This window comes from Amphiura filiformis, chromosome 14 (genome assembly GCF_039555335.1).
Source record: "Amphiura filiformis chromosome 14, Afil_fr2py, whole genome shotgun sequence".
Classification (NCBI taxonomy): domain Eukaryota; kingdom Metazoa; phylum Echinodermata; class Ophiuroidea; order Amphilepidida; family Amphiuridae; genus Amphiura; species Amphiura filiformis.
In genome coordinates, this window is record NC_092641.1 from 7,126,413 (window position 1) to 7,144,873 (window position 18,461).

The 18,461-nt window shown below is 35.7% G+C and overlaps 1 protein-coding gene across 1 annotated transcript in view; it reads left to right on the forward strand.

Moving 5' to 3' along the window:
* The first annotated feature begins 351 nt into the window (after positions 1-351).
* The window catches only part of LOC140169640 (transmembrane protein 145-like), a 30,160-nt gene continuing 12,050 nt past the window's right edge, over positions 352-18,461 (forward strand). Inside the window, exons 1-8 of the mRNA XM_072192919.1 lie at positions 352-489; positions 3,377-3,451; positions 5,188-5,265; positions 8,398-8,634; positions 10,186-10,264; positions 11,075-11,146; positions 15,354-15,422; positions 17,292-17,451. Of these exons, the coding sequence (XP_072049020.1) occupies positions 358-489; positions 3,377-3,451; positions 5,188-5,265; positions 8,398-8,634; positions 10,186-10,264; positions 11,075-11,146; positions 15,354-15,422; positions 17,292-17,451 (902 nt within the window). The 5' untranslated portion in view covers positions 352-357. The remainder of the gene's footprint in view (positions 490-3,376; positions 3,452-5,187; positions 5,266-8,397; positions 8,635-10,185; positions 10,265-11,074; positions 11,147-15,353; positions 15,423-17,291; positions 17,452-18,461) is intronic.

Consider the following 18,461-nt stretch of genomic DNA (forward strand, 5'->3'; position numbering starts at 1 on the left):
TAGGCCTACAGCAAGTTCACATTTTTTTTAAGTGGCCGCAGCTGCTCAACCTAAGTCAATATCATTAAAAAAACGCCTGACGCACCAAAACACGTTGATACATGCTCTTTCATCGTCTAAACATAGTGACAGTCACAAACAGTCTCAGAGCATAGTAGATATTTTTAAAAGAAAATATTAATTTCCTTAGTCAAATGCTGCATGCTGCTATACAAATGTCCTTGACGGATACCACGAGCCATTGAACTGTTTATACGTAACCGGGCAACGTGGTTAATCACCTGTCGAATCTGCGCAGTAATGTCATGTCTCGCCTACCGAGTCGCTCATTTGCATAATTGATGGCTAATTTTCAAAATGGCGACTTTGTATGGTAGAGATGTTTTGAAGAAAATATATTGGGTTATTTGGGTTTACGTATTAATTTTGATGGTTTTATTGCCATGTAGAAAAGCACTGTACTTGGAAGGTGAACTTCAAACTACTGAGGTATGTATTTTGTTGCTGTTTTAGAGATTTACTGTTTTGTGATGGACCACTTTCACTTTTTGCGTTTCCAAACAAGCATGTAAACACCTGTTGCGTTTGCATGTAAAGCATAGGAAGTTGGACTACGTTTCCCGAATCAATGAACTGGTCACACTTGTGTTGTAAGCTTACTGACTTTTATAATTCCAATATGTACTGTTTGTTTACGCAAAACAATGTTTGTAAAGTGTCTTTGACTTGAGTAAACCTCTCTTCATGATCTTTTGTATATTTTATTATTTATCATCTATGATCTAATGCTAAAAATTAAACATTTTTTAAAGAAAATAATTAAATTAAAGCAAAAGGCATGAAAGGAAAGCCCTCTCAGCAATTGAATGAATTCAGATTGGATGGTAAAAATCAGTGTTTGATTTAAGGAATAAAATCTGATCATCTGCCGGATGACCAGGTCATCTGCCATTGCTGCCAACATTTTTGCATTAAGTTTACCGGTACCGGTATCTAATGTTTTTAATGGGCGTCCGATAGATATACTCCAGTGAATTTCTGGTTTACCCGACGGCAGTTTTGGGTGTATTCTTCATTGCTCTTTATTAAAGCCAGTTGATTAAAACTGAATTCAGTTTTTTTAGTCGAAATTTCCGTAACTTTATTTAATTTCAGCCTGTTTTTGGTACCGTACCGGTACCTTTTGCCCAATGTCACATGCATTTTCATTTTTTTTAATGCGTTTTCATTTTTTTAAAGGAAAGTGCAGTCTCATGCCACATAAAAAACAAACAAAAACATGTTCATTAGGCGGAGGTGCCATTTAGAGTCGGCTTTGTATATTAATTATTTTCTTTATTTTTCACCCCAAGTCGGGTGGAAAATTAAAATAATTAATTGTTAAATGTACAAAGCTAACATTAAATACAATGCCTCCCCCTAATGCCTGTTGTTGTTTTCAATAAGATGAAGGTGTAAAAAGTGTGTTTAGCTTAAATAAGACCATTCTTGTAAAACGGACAAAATGTGGTAAAATGGACAAAATACAGAAAGCCACAAGAAAACGGAAAAAGCACGGAACAGAATTTCAAAAGTAGAACACAGAAAATTCACGGCTTTACTCTTTAGGCCAAGAAAAAAACCAAACATGTTTAGTGTCCCATCCCGCTTCCGTTTTATTGAAGATCTCTTAAATTTTCTTTTTATTTTTCTAAAATTTCAATTACCATATAACTTTTTAATGAAGATGTTTGAGAAGTTCTAGCCTTCTATAGGCCTAGCCTTACAAATGTATGAGAAGCACTTCAGGAAAGTTTTGTGATCAGTATAGGGGCTAATGTTAATTCAATGCATTGAAATCGAATTGAATTGAAATGAATTTTGGGCGATTTTCATTTCAATGCATTGGAATTGAATTCGAATCGAAATGAGTGGGCTTGGGCATGAATTGAATTGGATTGGAATTGAAATCATCGTGAGCAATGAAGAATTGAATTGGATTGGAATTGAAATCATGTTGAGTGATGAAGAATGAAGTGGAATCGAAATGAAATTCAGCTTTGATTTCAATTCAGCATTTCAATTCACAAGCAGATGTCTGTGATTCCAGATCATTCCACTTGTAAAAAGTGCCCTTCCCCCGTTTTGAATTCTGATACACTTCCAGGTCTATTCACACAAGAAACACATATTAAAAACTTTTGGCACTAATCATAAACCCCCTATTTTTCTCAAGCTCCTAATTTTTATGCTCAAAAGTCATTGTACATTTGAACAAATTGTGAGAAAACCATTAAAGAAAATACTTATCTTTGACAGCTTTTTTCACACTTTTAGGCCTAGGCATACTTGATTTTTGACATCTTTGAGGTCAGTGTGGGGACAGGGTCCCATTATCAATCATACCACACGTACCTGAAGTTTAGAAAATAATGTGCATGGTGGACAAGAAATTTAGACAAATGTTAGGAAGTCAATCACCTAAGAACTAAGAAGTTCCAAAGTTTCATAAAATAGGACCCAGAGGTCAAGGATCACTCGCATTGTTTGAATGTGAAAGGTGAGTTAACATAACAATAAAGTATCTTCTGTTGAAGTGCCTTTGTGACAAGTAGTGTACTTGATTTTGACTTTGTGTTGCTGACTCAAGTGTCATAAAATTGGCAGTAAAAACATGCACTGCAAAAACAGTGTCTCTAGATATTAAACACCATTCTAGACACCATCTTGTCCTCGATTTGTAAACATGTCTAAATGCTAAACAGTCATGTTTAGTAATTTGATGCCCTGTGTTTAGATATTAAACACTTGATGTTTTGAAATTTGACATTTGTGTTTAGATTTTACATGTGTTTACAAATTGAGAACAAAAAAGTGTTCAATCTCTAGACACAGTTTTTGCAGTGTGCCTTTGGTCAATTAACACAAACTGCAACTGTATTGGAATTGAATTGGAATTGAAATGAATGCCCAGAATTGAATTGAAATTGATTAGCTGTTAATTTCACTGCATTGGATTGGAATTGGAATGAAATGATTTTGAAATTGAAAAATTGAATTGGAATCGAATTGAATTAATTCTAAAGATTGAATTGGAATTGAATAGCAAGACACCAGGTGTAGAAAGAATTGAATTTGAATAGAATTGAAATAAATTATCTGGAGTGAAATAACAATAATAGGGCCGTACCTACAAACAAAATAGAACAGGGCTCCTCCTTTTGTTCCAGGTATCGAAAGAAAAAAATTAGCCCCTCCTCCTACCTTATTTTTCAAACACCTGGATGCTAAACATGTATTTTTTTTTTATCCGGCCTTATATTTAATTTTTGCCTCCCATATCATTGACACTTTTCTCTGTTTCTTGTTTTCTCTATTTGTCTTACATTTAACCTAGAAATGGATATTTGTCGGCAGATTTTGCTTTTTATCAGATGTTGGCAGATTAGAATTTGAGGTTGAATATCCTAAGGTAAGTACAAGCAATGTGCTATTCCAGTTGAAATCCATACACCCCCAATGGAAGACATGACCTTAATCTTCCAGACTAGGGAGTCAGTATGAACTTCAAATGGGGTTACCGTATTCATTCCAATAAGTGCCCATGCCCCAATAAGCGCCCACTCAGGGTATTTTCAATTTGCTAAAGGGTACCACTATGTTGAAGTGACAGATAGACGTCAATACAGTGAAATACCTGGAGGACTACAAGTCCTGTGTAAACTTGCAATACATTTTCTGCATCTGAAAAACTACTAGGTCTCAGGACCCTTTTATAACGTATGTAAATTTGTCTCTAATAAACGCCCCTCACGAAAAATTAGGTAAACTAGGTAAAAAATAAGCGCCCACCCAAAATGACTTTGTTAAGCGCACTGGGCGCTTATTAGAATGAATACGGTACCTGAATAAGCGACTCCATTTGAAATCTATTCTACACCCCTTGTGTGCGAGATTATTAAAGGTCATTTCTTCCATGGTGGGGGTGTATTGATTTCAACTGGAATAGCCCAATATTATTTGAATTTTGATTTGATTTCATTTTCAAGGTGCAGAATTCAACAGGTTTTTTTCCCATGATTTTACCAAATTTTTTCTTTGAAATTTTCACATCTGTGAAAATGCATTTTGATTTTTTGTAAATTTTAGAAAGTTTCGCACCACATACGTCGACTCGAAGTTAACTTTTCAAAGGGTGAACTGTTGTTATGAAACAAAAACAGCTGGTAAAAAAGTCAACTTGTACTATAAATGATCTCAAAAGGTCCAATCATCTGTGAAAATTAAAATGACGAAATTGTGACAAGAACGGTCAGTGACTGTCACCCTTGCGAATGAAAATACAGCTTATTTAGCCAGTGTCAACATGGTGTCAACGGTTTGAATATTTTCTTATTATATTGGACCAACACCACAGCTATATAGTTTTTCATGATGAAACAGTAATGGAAAGAAAAGAGCAAATTTGTTCGTCATTTTTTGACACAAAAATGTTGGCAAAAAATGATGTCACTGATATAAATAGGCTTAGAGAGAAAATGCAATCTCGCTTTTCTTGCCGTGAATCTCGATTTTGGTGATTTCTCGCTTATTCATTTCTACCACGAAAATCTATTTCTGTGGTGCATGGTTGCAGAAATCGACAACCATTGCAACTAAAAACCTGATTTTCCAGCCTGAATTTACAAAAACGGTCCATTTCCTGGCACATCCAAGAATATTGACCTTTTAAGCTGATTTATGAGGACAATATTTGTGAATTTTTGATGACAGTCCGGTCAGCTATTTGTTTTGGTTTTATGGAGTAAAAAAAAGAAAGAAATACTGCCCTCATTTTTTAGCAGGGGGGGGGAGTATTTTTTAATTTTATTTATTTATTTTTGCCAATTTGGGGGCATAAATCTCGCATATAGCTTCAGGCATGAGAATTTTCAGTTTAAAAACTGAATTCAGTTTTTTTTATAGTCAAAATTTCCGCAACTTTATTTAATTTCAGCCTGTTTTTGGTACATTTTGCCCAATTTCACGCGCATTTTCAGTTTTTTCAGGTTTTTTTAGGAAAGTGCAGTCTCATGCCTGCAGCTTACATTTCACCAGCTAGCTCATCCAAATTCCTAGTTTGATGGTGGTTTAGGTATTTATGTCACATGATGTCTATGGTATAAAGTCACTGTTTTGAAATAATTTTGATGTTTCATTTTCTTTCAGTCTTTTGAAGTTCAGAACTTGATATTATACTACGACACACAAGAACAGTGGCCATCGGTCTACCCACATAAGGACAAGGTGATATTACATAAACATAATTTTGATATTATTGTCTGCTAGTGTTAATTTTGATCAATGTGATCTCCAAAAACCCTTCATGTTGCATAAATCCTATTTTGCTTATAAATATTAGTTTGTTGATTCATTTTTCTTTGGCGACATGTCACCAAAACTCAGAATTTGACATCATTTTCAACAAACAAGTGAGAAATATTGCCTTTTTAAAGCTTCTGAATTTAGCACACAATGTGTTATTCATGACGGCCGACGATACCCGTCCAAGTGTAAAATATTGGCTTCCCTTTGTAGGGTCATTTTGTCAAGATCGTGAAGCTCTTGGTTGGGTTTATTTACTATTTTATTATCGATTAACTATTTTGTTGACAGTGAGAGTCTCTTATCGACTGTCAGAAAAATCTCATAAAAACTCATTGTCAACAATTTTGGCGACAATAGGTCTGTCGATAACAAGCCTAATAAATATTTAAAGGCTATTTAAAGCCTTAATGTACGATCTTTTTAAATTTTTAGATTTTTCTTTTTTTCTTCTAAAATGATAATATGCAATCATTATGAAAGTTCCCAATACATTTGGATGCGAAAAACATTGGGAATTTGCAAAGAAACAACATCATAAACTTCACCTCTATCACTCAAACATCTCGCACTATTTGGATTAGGACAGTGAGTGCGGCCTCAGAGTTAGTCTCCCACGCTGCGGCCAGTTTGGTTACGCTCCCTCCACATGTGGAGGGAGCGTAATAAGCTAGTTTTGTACGAGACTACGGTTTAATATAATCGGCCACGATCGCAAATTTGCGATCGTGGCGTACAAAAGTCATAATCTAAAGTTATGACTTTATGTCGGACTAACAGAAAATCGTCCCGTTTACTACAAATAGGACGAATTTGACAGTTTGCTCATAGATTTAAGTTAGAACATCTGTAAGTATTACAAATATGCCAAAAAATCGGTTTTGAAAAAAATAAAGGTAAATTCTGAAAAAAGATCGTACATTATGACTTTAACTATTATTTTTTCAATTCTTCTTTGCTCACAACTTTTGATATTGAAGTCACAGGTACAAAATAAATTAACAGTTCTAAAAAGAGTTCTGAATTTCAATGCATTTTGTCTACAAAACTCAAAAATCAAAATTCAAAATCTAAAATTAAAAAATGTCACATGTGAAGGGTTTTCACAGATTACATCACAAATATTGATAATTTCTACAGTTTGATCAGCTCGTAATCGGCAGGACTTCTTAGGCTTTTACCGCTGCAACTACGCCAAAAAGTTTACCCATGTTAGTGTGATATAGTTGACCTGTCTGATGTACATTTGGCATGTTGTAGAAAGTATAGCATTTTGATTTGTGACACTTCTTGCAAGATGTCACAAGACAATTCTCGAAATAAAATATATTGATATTACCATAACCACTCGTGTTTAAGCCCACCTTCGGCTATAAGCCCACCCCCATTTTTGCAGTGAAATTACCCGTCTAGGGGGGTGGGATTATACCCGAGTGGTTACGGTAATCAGCAATGTCACAAGGCCTGCCGATTACGAGCTGATCAAACTATAGTGACATTTTAGTGTTTACATCCTTGTTTCTTTTTTGAATAGACAAGAACTTTTGGTACCGTCTGTATTTTTTAAGTGAACAGTAGATCTATGTTCTGTGTTTGATGTGTTGTTGTGTGGATCCTGCACATAATGATAGCGAATCATGTGTAAAAAGTCGTTGGGTGGGCGCTTATAGGAGCATGGGCGACTAATGGAACAAGTACAGTACTTGTCTGTTTTTGTGTGTTTTAATCCTTTTTAAATGAGCCAAATCATGGGTAATGGAATTGAAATGAAGAACATTAATAAATTATGAGCTAGAGCAGAAAATTACCTAGCAACATGTTATCTGTAGTCAGTTAATAATGACTTAGCTAAAGTGGATCTATACATCATTCATGCATGCATGAGGTATTTTGAATAACCTAGTTATTTTGAGTGCAATAATAAATTTTCCTACAATTTTTTCAATTTCGTTCCTCAAAAGAGGATTTTATTTACAGTATACATAGGCCACCGGCCCCAAAATACATTGATAATAACAGGAAATAATTTATTACAAATACAATTCACTTTTCCCAATTTTCCCAAATTATTTAAAATATACTTATTTGTAGTTTGCATTAGTATACAAAATTTAAAAGTGGTAGGGTTTTGATAAAAATATTGGGGAATGAAGCATTGTCGCTCAATAACAAAAAAATTACATACAAGTACAAAATGAAACTCATCTGGATGAAATAGTCCTGAATAAAAGAGGTCATTCAGTGAGATTTTGGTGGTCATAATAAATTGCTGAGAAAATTGATTCATATGCGATTGATTCTTGTCTTCTAACATGCTCCATTACATTTTTTTTCCTCTTCTATCAGACATTTCCAGAAAAAGAATCAGTACTAAAAATAGAGAACCACCAAGTTGTAAATCTAACCACCGAATACATAGGGCTGGAAAAAATGAAAATGTCCCTGGAAGATGATCAAATTCTTATGTATTTCTTTGTTTAAGGACCTTAATTTCCCTCCAAACCAGTCGCGTGTACAAAGGGGGGGGGGGCATGGCCCCTCACTTTTGTTGGTCATTTGGGGAATTAGGGGGAAAAATGTTCAAAACGGCAAAATTTGCTCCTATCAAACTCCATTCGGGGGAACTGAACAACCTGGCCCCTCACTTTCAATGTGCTGCGCACGCCACTGTTCCAAACTTCCACATTTCCCAGGATGGAGCTTCCCACTTTCCACATTTTTTCCAGATTTGGTTTCGTCTTCTAACAAGCTATTTGGTTCTTCGTCTTCTAACATGCTATTTTGCATTTCTTCCTCTTCTAACAGACATGTCTACAAAAAGAATCAGTACTAAAAAAAGAAAACCACCAAGTAGTAAATCTCACCTCCCAATACATTTGGTTCTTGTCTTCTAACATGCTATTTTGCATTTCTTCCTCTTCTAACAGACATGTCTACAAAAAGAATCAGTACTAAAAAAAGAAAACCACCAAATAGTAAATCTCACCTCCCAATACATTTGGTTCTTGTCTTCTAACATGCTCTTTTGCTTATAATTTCTTCCTCTTCTAACAGACATGTCTACAGAAAGAATCAGTACTAAAAAAAGAAAACCACCAAGTAGTAAATCTTACCACCGATTACATCTGGGCAGGATGTCGACTTTTGAAACTAGGCCAAAATGAATTTGATTCTGTTGGCGCAGTCATCTATGGTGACACAGAGAAGTATGTATGTGAAGCAGGAAGGAGCTTCAGGTCAGCACGGGAGAGATGGTGGTACATTGTGTTAGACAATTGCAATGCCGAATATGTAAGTGTATTTTATTCACATTTTATGCATAAAAGCTAATAGAATTTATAAGCTATCTTGGAAGAAAATTTAATTTTAAAGCTTGTTAGAAAGTGAAAGTGATATCAAGGGTATATAGCAAAGCAGACTGTACCATGGATACTGTGCTATGAAGTGTAGGTATCAGGGGTAGATAGCAACACATACACTGTACCATATTTAGTGTGCTATCAGGGGTAGATAGCAATGCAACTGCACCATAGATAATCATAATGTGCTATCAGGGGTAGATAGCAACACAGACTATACCATATTCTGTGCTATCAGGTGTAGATAGCAACACACTTGTACCATATACTGTGCTATAGTATCAGGTGTAGAAAGCAACACACTGTACCATATATACTGTGCTATCAGGTGTAGATAGCAACACAGACTATACCATATATACTGTGCTATCAGGTGTAGATATAATTGAAGACTGAGATAAAAGACTAGTTTGCGTATGATGTCACTGTCGGTTAATAGCGCGTTAAAGGAAAGGTTGATTTATCTGGTGTCGATCGGAGAAAATGAATATCAGAAAATGGACGAAAAATTACGTACTTTTACAAGACAAAAAGCAAAATTTCTAGGCATTGTTGACATGGTGCCTTCGCGAAAGAAATCAGACCTAACTTTTGAGATAGTTTGTATGTTTGAAGGTGCAATATTAACAATAAGGCGCCTGGTTTTACTGTCGCGTTCAGCAACTCATATCATCACAACACTTGTAAACAAACTTTGATTGACAGATGACGTCAGACGCAAACTAGTCTTTTTATCTCTGTCTTTCAGTATAGCAACACACATTATGCCATAATATACTGTGCTATCAGGAGTAGATAGCAACATACACAGTACCCATACATACTGTGCTATTGGGGGTAGATAGCAACACACATTATACCATAATATACTGTGCTATCATGGGTAGATGGCACACACTGTACCATACATACTATGCTACCAGGGGTAGATAGCAACACACTATCATAATACTGTGCTATCAGGGGTAGATAGCAACACACACTGTACCATACATACTGTGCTGTCAGGGGTAGATAGCAACACACACTTTACCATGCATATTGTGCTATCAGGGGTAGATAGCAACACACACTGTACTATGTATACTGTGCTATCAGGGGTAGATAGCAACACACACTGTACCATGCATACTGTGCTATCAGGGGTAGATAGCAACGCACACTGTACCATGCATACTATTCTATCAGGGGTACATAGCAACACACTGAACTCTGTATTGAAGACAGAATTAAAAAGACTAGTTTACATCTAACGTCAGGGTAAAGGTGCAGCATGATTGGTTGCTGACCTGCGCAGTACCACATTTTTGTCTGGTTGACAGGACGTCATACGCAAACTAGTCTTTTTAATTCTGTCTACAATTATGCTTTGTTCTATCTGCAAAGATAGCAACTACTTTTAAAGCTTTTGTTGTAGACTTCTTGATTCAATTCAAGCAAAATATAAAATTATTGTTTTCAATTTTTTTTTCCATTTTTGCAGGGCCTGTATATGAAATATAAAATGACTTTTACTAATGGAGATGGCTTCTGGAGGAAGCACTTTTCAGCTGATCAATTTGGTAAATATAATGATGTATATAATATCTGTCTTTAATATGTTGCAGTAATAAATAAAAGGAAGCCATTTTGAATTTCTATGTTATACATTTTGGTTACATTCACTCTGAGCGCTTTCACAGGCTCAAAAGTTCTAACCCTCCGTCTCGATTCAGTTTTGCCCAAGATAGTAATAAGAAGGGTATATTTGTCACTGTGCCCTATGTGGAAGGCATGGGTCGCATTCTTGTGCGTCCTGGGACTCCTTACTTTTTTTTGTTTTGGACATCTTAAATTACAAGTTGAAATTGACCAACAGGTCCGATCAAAACTGCATGGACCTCTTAAATTTTACGATGCATAGAAACTTAAATTATGTAAATCCTTTGCCGAGTTGCTCATAATCAAATTTCGTCATTGTCGATACAAAAAAGGAACCAATTACAACACAGAAAACCCAAGAAATCTTCCGAATAGAGCATTCCAAAATCAAAGTTAACTAAATCAATTTTCAAAGTTTAGAACTTCGGACCATTAAGATTCTCATTGGACCCCTTAAGTTTAGGTTTTACAGGGCTTAAAGGGTTGCATTGCTATCTACTCCTGATGGCATGCATCCCTTGCCAGCATGGGTAGCATGCCGAAAGACCACATGGGCATAAACTATATGTTAGAATAACTACACATTGGAAAGTTGGTACAAGTTATGACCCGTTATTTTTGGCAACAAACTTCCAACTCCAGAGATAGTACCGGTACTCGCAAATTCATTGCTGAAGATATGGCTACCTCTTCGCCTTTTTACTTACATATAATAGTGTGTACCTTTACAGGTATTCTAGAAGCCGACTTATTCTTTTTCGGTCTCTTTGGAGTCATGTTTTTGATGTCCATACTGGTAGCATGTAAGTAAACCAGATTCCGGTATAAGTTACACAATTGAATAATGCTTCTGCTTTTGTTTTTGTTGTTGCGTTTTTGTTGCTTTTAGGAATACTGGAAACAGATATTGTATTCGTCTGCTGCTATTTTTTATTGTTTTTGCTGACTTTATATACGTCATGTAAGTATGCTTATGTGTGCTGTTTGCTTGCGGTGGTGGATTTGTGTGTTTGTTTGCGTATGTCTAACTTTCCAAGTGAAAATGCATTATCTTATGCACTAATTTTTCCTGTTTTGCCAAATTAAAAATATGTAAATCTTAATCCTTCAGTTCTAATAAAAGATGAATTTGAATAGTTTTGCAATTTGAGGGGGAAATGGGCCAAAAACCTTGCAAGTTTGCAGTCTTTCTGACAATTTTTAGTCACCATATTCAAAAACTTGACACAAGTCTAAGCATTCAACACTTGTGAAATAGGCTACGAGTTTGCACATTTAGTGTAATATTTTATGTTAATTTTAATAATTGGTCATAAAAGATAAGAATTTTTATCAGAAATTAGAATACTTACAAATACCAATACATGACTAAATTTTTCCTTGCAAGGTATTATGTAATCTGTCTACACCCAAAATAAAATGCAGTGGCTGGAGGTAAATACCACATTAGATACTGCCTTTTTTACTGTTCCCAAAGTAGAACAAAGTATCTGCTGGTAACTGATGGGCTATTCCAGTTGAAATCCATACACCCTTAAGACATGACCTTAATCTCCCACACAGGGTGTGTAAATTTCAAATGGGGTTACTTAACCCTAACTCTGTAAAATCTTACAAAGAAAACAACTGTGCATGCATGCATTGTCATACATACCTAGGGAATCGCTGACCGGGCCAGCCAAACCACCATAGCTACAAGTCGGTGATCTTGTGCATGGCACCTGAGGGTCTAACGTTCAAATCCCAGGGGTGCCATGTAAAAAATTTGTTCTTCTCTCCGATAGCCAAAAACCACGTTTAGCGTTGAATCCAGGGTTCGGATTTTGCCGGCAAAAACCTGTTTTTGCCGACAAAGTGGCAATAACTGGCAAAAACCTGTTTTTGCCAGTTTTTGCCTGGTTTAAACCGGCAAAAATGGCAAAAACTGGCAAAAACTTATTATGTTTAGTCACTCAAATATTAACAAGTACACAGAAAGCTCATAACAGTAAACATACAACTTTTAATGAATCATTCAACATATTTTTTGTCTCATCAAGTCCTTAAAATGAAAAAGTTTTGAATTTGATATGCCAGATTTTAGTTAAATGCACTAAGTGAGCAATGAAAATGCATGCCTTTAATTTCTTTCTTTCTTTTAATTACAAAATCTGGCCTTGTTACACTCCGGAAAATAATTTTTTAATTTAATAATTAAATTTGAGATCAAAAATCTGAACTTTAAATCACTGTTTTTAGTTTTTGCCATTTTTGCCGGCAAAAACTGTTTTTGCCAAGCGGTTAAAACCACGTTTTTTCCCACCTGCGGCAAAAACCTGGTTGAATCTGCACTCTGTGTGTTCAAGTTTAAGGTCATGTCATCCAATATAGGGGGGTGTATGGATTTCAAATAGAATAGCCTAATAAATCAGATAGTTCTTTTTTACTTGCTTGGGAGGTAAGATGATCTGGATTGGTTTGGTTTGGGGTTGTTTGCTGTCTCACATGTTGTTGCTATTTGCTTTTTCGAGCACATTTGCCAAGATCAGTGAAAAACTTCTGTTTTTCTGCTGACAGTTTCACCAGAAACTTTCTGAAAGAAAGCTTTCTTAAAGCTTTGATGATGTTATTGATCTATATGTTTGGACCAGAAACCTTGACCAGATGTTTTGGTTTTCTCGGAAGTGTTATTCCTGCCTCCAGCTTTATTCTTGAATACGGGATCAAATTAGGGATGTAAACGTTACACAGTCATACCGTAACACAAACGCAAGGCTCATGTAACACATGGTAAAAAAAAAATCAGAAATTGCTCTGTAAAATTAACGAAGCTGAGACTCACAGACACTTTGGCAGCCCCAATATTTTTTTATTTATCTCTACTGTAGTCCACAAACATTCCAACTTTCATGCTACACAATTTTAATTAATTGTCTGTGCATCATTGTCGTTACACACGGCTGACTATCTCACTGTGGAATGGGGATGACACCATTGACACTGTTGATCTCAATCTCACTACTGTTTCCTTTTATTCAAGAAGTACTGGCCAATCAGCATGTAGTCAGACGGGGTGGGTGCGATCCAAAAACGGCGAATACCACACTTTATTTTCAGTGTGTGACCCTTAAGTTGTGCTGGGGTTGAAAATTAAATTTGAATTCAGTTTTTTTAGTCAAAATTTCCGCAACTTCATTTAATTTCAGCCTGGTTTTGGTACTTTTTGCCCAATTTCACACACATTTCAAGTTTTTTTAGGAAAGTGCCAAATGTATTATTTTGTTAACACCAATGTCAAACCATAAAATATTGGGCATGAAAGGTAGATATAAAGAATGTATTATTTTTTCCAAAGAAATTTTTTAATTATTTATTGTTGACATCCCCCTCACTTTGTTGTATTGTCATGGATATAGGTAGGGTTGAAATTCATCAATACAATCAATTTCAACATAAATGTTGCTATTTCATCAAACTGGTATACTAAACATTGAGGCCAGGCAGTTAATTAGTAATAAGACATAATTACTGGTTTCCATAGCAATGTGTAGGCCTATAGATATTAATAATAATCAACTCAAATTATGCATGGATGAGTGATTATGCATTTTGTTGTATATCAATTTAGTTATTGATTGATTAAATATTAAAGAACATTATTATTTTATTATTTTTTATTTCTTTTGTCAATTCTTTTTTCTTCTTTTTTTTCCATATAACATTTTCAATCCAATATGATTTTTGTGTGACATTTCCAAACTGTTGTAGTATATTTCATAGAAATTATTTTAAAATCATTTTCATGACTTATATATAACCATGCACTTAATGATTTAGCATAGGGAGAATGCGCAATGCAAAAAATAGGCTGAAATTTGCGCATTTTGGGTATAATCAGCCATTATAGGTCGATCGCAAATTTTAAGATTTTCCAAAAATAAACAAGTACTCATTTCCAAAAACTAAAATCAAAGAATCCATAATGATCTGCAACACAATCCTCGTCAAAAAAGTACAGAAAATAGACCGTCACAGAAAGTTGCAAGAAAATATAAAAGAAAAAAAAGTAAATTTTTTTAAATATTGCATTGGGAGAAAAATATCACACATTTTGGGGAAAAAATGCAAATTGCACATTTTCAAAAACTGGTGAGTGCATTTTGCTCTCAAATATTGCTCATTTTCCCTATGCTTAACTTATTGTTACTAAACCAACATTTTAGAATATGGTGTGTTTATTTTGTGTTCAGCTCCATACAGACCTACTGGGAATAAATGATGTTGTTTACCCCAAAGAATTTAGGGCCCATACCTATTACCAGTGCACAGCCTTCCCAGCCAAGCTACAGCTTATTATTGTAGCCACAATGCAAAATCTCCCATTGAATAAGAGATTTCCCAGCTTGAAAGCTGCACACTGGTATGGGCCCTTAGTGGGATTCACATATCGTATTTTCTCTAATAAACGTGAGGGTTCGAATCCCAGGTCCGCCTGAGCTCGGCTGGCTCTTTGTGTCCTTGAGCAAGGCACTTCACTCTACTTGCTTAGTGCTTCAGAGGGCACTTTAAGCCGTCGGTCCAGTGTATTTCTGACATTAATGCAGTGTGCACATTAAAGAATGTCACAGGCTATTCGAAAAGAGCAGGGGATCATCCCGGTACTGTTGACTGTACTTCAAAAATACACTCATCCACTCTAGGTTCCAGAGTAAAAAATAAGTACAGCTTGTCTGTATGCAGTTAGTGCGACAATACTCATACATATGAGGGAGGCACTAATAAGGAAGAAGAAGAAGGAAAATAAATGCCCCTTCCCACACTTTTCATTGATTACAATGATGTATATAATGTCTGCTCATACATTAATCAGCATATATAATGTCAAACTCCTTTGGAAAAATGCAACGCCCTAGGGGCATTTATTAGAGACAATGCGGTAGGTACCATGATGAATGTGGAGATTGAGAAATACAATTAACTTGACAGAAACTGGTGATTATCTAACTGTATGTTATCTTTCTTGTCCTGCAGATATTCTGAAAGAAAGACAGCTATTTCACACCACCTACAAGATGTACATGTGGGTCATTGTACTTTACAGTAAGTTTCATCAATGAAATTGCAGCAGATATAATGAAAGACAGAGATAAAAAGATTTTATCGCGTCTGACGTCATCTGTCAATCAAACTCAAGCACGGTTTGTTTACAAGTGTTGTGATGATGACTTGCTGAACACGGAGGTATCAGTGGGCGCCTTATTGTTAATTTTGCACCTTCAAACATACAAACCATCTCAAAATTTAGGTCTTTACAGTAGGAAACTTTCTTTCGTGGAGGCACCATGTCAACAATGCCTAGAAAAGTTACTTTTTGTCTTGTAAAAGTACGTAATTTTTCACCATTTTCTGCTATTCCTTTTCTCTGACCAGCACCAGATGAATTGGCCTTCCTTTTACGCGCTATTAACCTGTGTAAACCGATCAAGGATCGTAATTGACAGTGACATCAGACGTGATAAAATCTTTTTATTTCTGTCTTTCATTATAGTTAAAAGGGCATTTTGTGATCCACAGCCTCATCCCCCCCACTTTTGATATTTTTATACAACTGAAAACCTCTTCCTACAGAATGTTTATGTACCAAAAATTTCTTGCAGATGAATTCGCTTAGCAAAAATATCGTCAAATTTTGTTCTGGTATACCAGAATGAAATTACACACAGTGGCCTATGGAGCAGTGTAATACACATAATCATGCATAACTCGCAAACGCAAAATCAGAATGAACTGAAATTTTGGGAATAAGCTTTTTTTTTCGTGAATATCTACAGAAAAATGTCACAAAAAGAGGATGCTAGGATCACAAAATCCTCCTTTAAAGGAGTATTATGTAACACTAGAAGTCTCTTTTTATGACATTTGTCAGTAGATATCCATGAAAATTTTCTGACATTTCACTTGATTCCAATTTTGTGTTTGCGGGTTACGCATGATTATATGTAATACACTGCTCCGTAAGCCATTGGAAGATTTTGGAACACGTTCCAGTGGAGTATGAATTTCAAATGGAATGAATACATTAGCAGCTCCATTTGTAACTCACCCCCTCAATGGAAGATTAAGGTTGAATCTTTTTCAGAGGGTGTATGAAATTCAAATGGAGCTGCTTAATATGTTCATTCTCTCCCTCTGGAAGATATTTCTAAAATCTTCCACAAGGTTAACTGTGGATTTTAAATGGAATAGCCCAATATGTGATTGTCAAAACATTTCCATAAAATTTCAGTTGCTTTCCCCAATGCCACATTTGGACCATGTGAATGCATTTCGTCACACTATCGTAAGTGCAGTAGAATACAATAGCTGCCTTTTGTAAAACACCTATTGTTTGCAGCACAATCCCCTCATCATGCTCATTATATAAAAGTGTTGATGTTCTGTATACTTTCCTGATGGCCACTTAAGCTAACTCATGATATCACCTTTACATGCAGTTGGGTGTTTTTTCTAGTGTTATTAGTTAAAAGTAAGCACATTTATTGAAATGTTGCACATGGCAGCTATTGCATTCTACTGCACTTACGATGGTGTTGCACTCTGCCGACGATTTGTTTCCTTTCTGAAAACATGAAGTGTTAGAGTGAAAACAAACACTGAGACCAACAGCTCTGTTGGTATTGTTACCCCTGATTTTAAGTTTTTATTTTTGAGGAAGTTAAACAAATAATTATTGAATTTCTTCATGATTTTCCGGTTATTTCTCTCTTTTTGGCACATTTATTTTATTATATTTATTCCCTGCCCCCTTCTTCAATTGTTTGTGACTCTAAATGTAGAAATATGTCAAATACCAGGTCGCTGTGTATTTTGTAGTAGCCCTGCCAACATTCTTGGGACACACCTTTTGGATTTCCCCCTCTTTCTAGACGTTCCGCTTATACTCAACAGCAACATTTGCTTCTGTTTCAGTGTTGGCATTATTGCTGTATATAGTCCATTATGTTGACTATGGGAGGAATGGCACGGCAAATATGAATACCAAGTTAGCAGCACAGATATTTCAAGCTTTAGCAGACGGTGTATTTTTGTTGATGTTAATTCTGATGGCAAAAGGCTATAACATAACAAGGTAAGAAAGAGCTCAATTACAAAAAGTATTGGGATATATTGAAGCATTGTTCCTTATTACAGAAATATGCAATGAAGGTAATTTATTTGAAAAAAAAAGTGCAGTGATTTATAGTGCGCTACGCACAGGCACAATGCCTAGATGTTGATCCACAAGCCTCAGCACACTTTACAGGTTGTCGGTGACCAAAAACGGGCCCCACATATTCCATAAACCATTTAATAACAAATCATGGACTTAGTTACTTCATGAGCGCACACCCTAGACATTACACAAATAACCTTCCCAACCAGGATCAGCTCCCTGAGTTTCGTACGGGTTACAACGAGACAATTAGCAGTAAGTTCAATTTCAAGGGAATTTCAAGCTTGACTCAATTTTTCCCATGGGAGCGTACTAGGCACCGCCTCTCGCACCACAGTTGAACACCTTATCGATTGAGCTAACTTGACTGAAACAGAGTCAGGGCTGTCGACTCTCACGTTTTGAGCATGAGACTCACACATTCAGGTGCTTTCTCACACTCTCACACCAAGGTTGCATATCTTACACCAAGAGCTGGCAAAATAGTAATATCTTACGCATCCTCCAAATATTATGTGAAAATATCCAATAATAGTGTAAAAATGGTGCACCAAATGGCTTCATTTGGACTTTCATTTTTGGAGATTTTTCCATGACAGAGGGAGAGCAGTGGGACACATTGCCCTGTCAGACATCCCCCTCATCACGCAAGTGCAACGAGCAGCACTGAACAAGTGCTACAATGGCTCAAAATAGATCTTCCCCAAATTGTTGGGAGTACTCAGTAATAAAATTACAAATGGGACCACCATTTTATTGTTATCAGTGGAAATAAAGAGGGTGTTATGATCTTTCCTGAAACTTTATAGGAAGTGTACGGCAATCACAACATTATGTCTTATATTGTTAGAAAAATAATGATCAAGCACGAATCACATGGTTTTATTTAAAACAAACTCATATTAACCATCAAAACGAATAAAAAC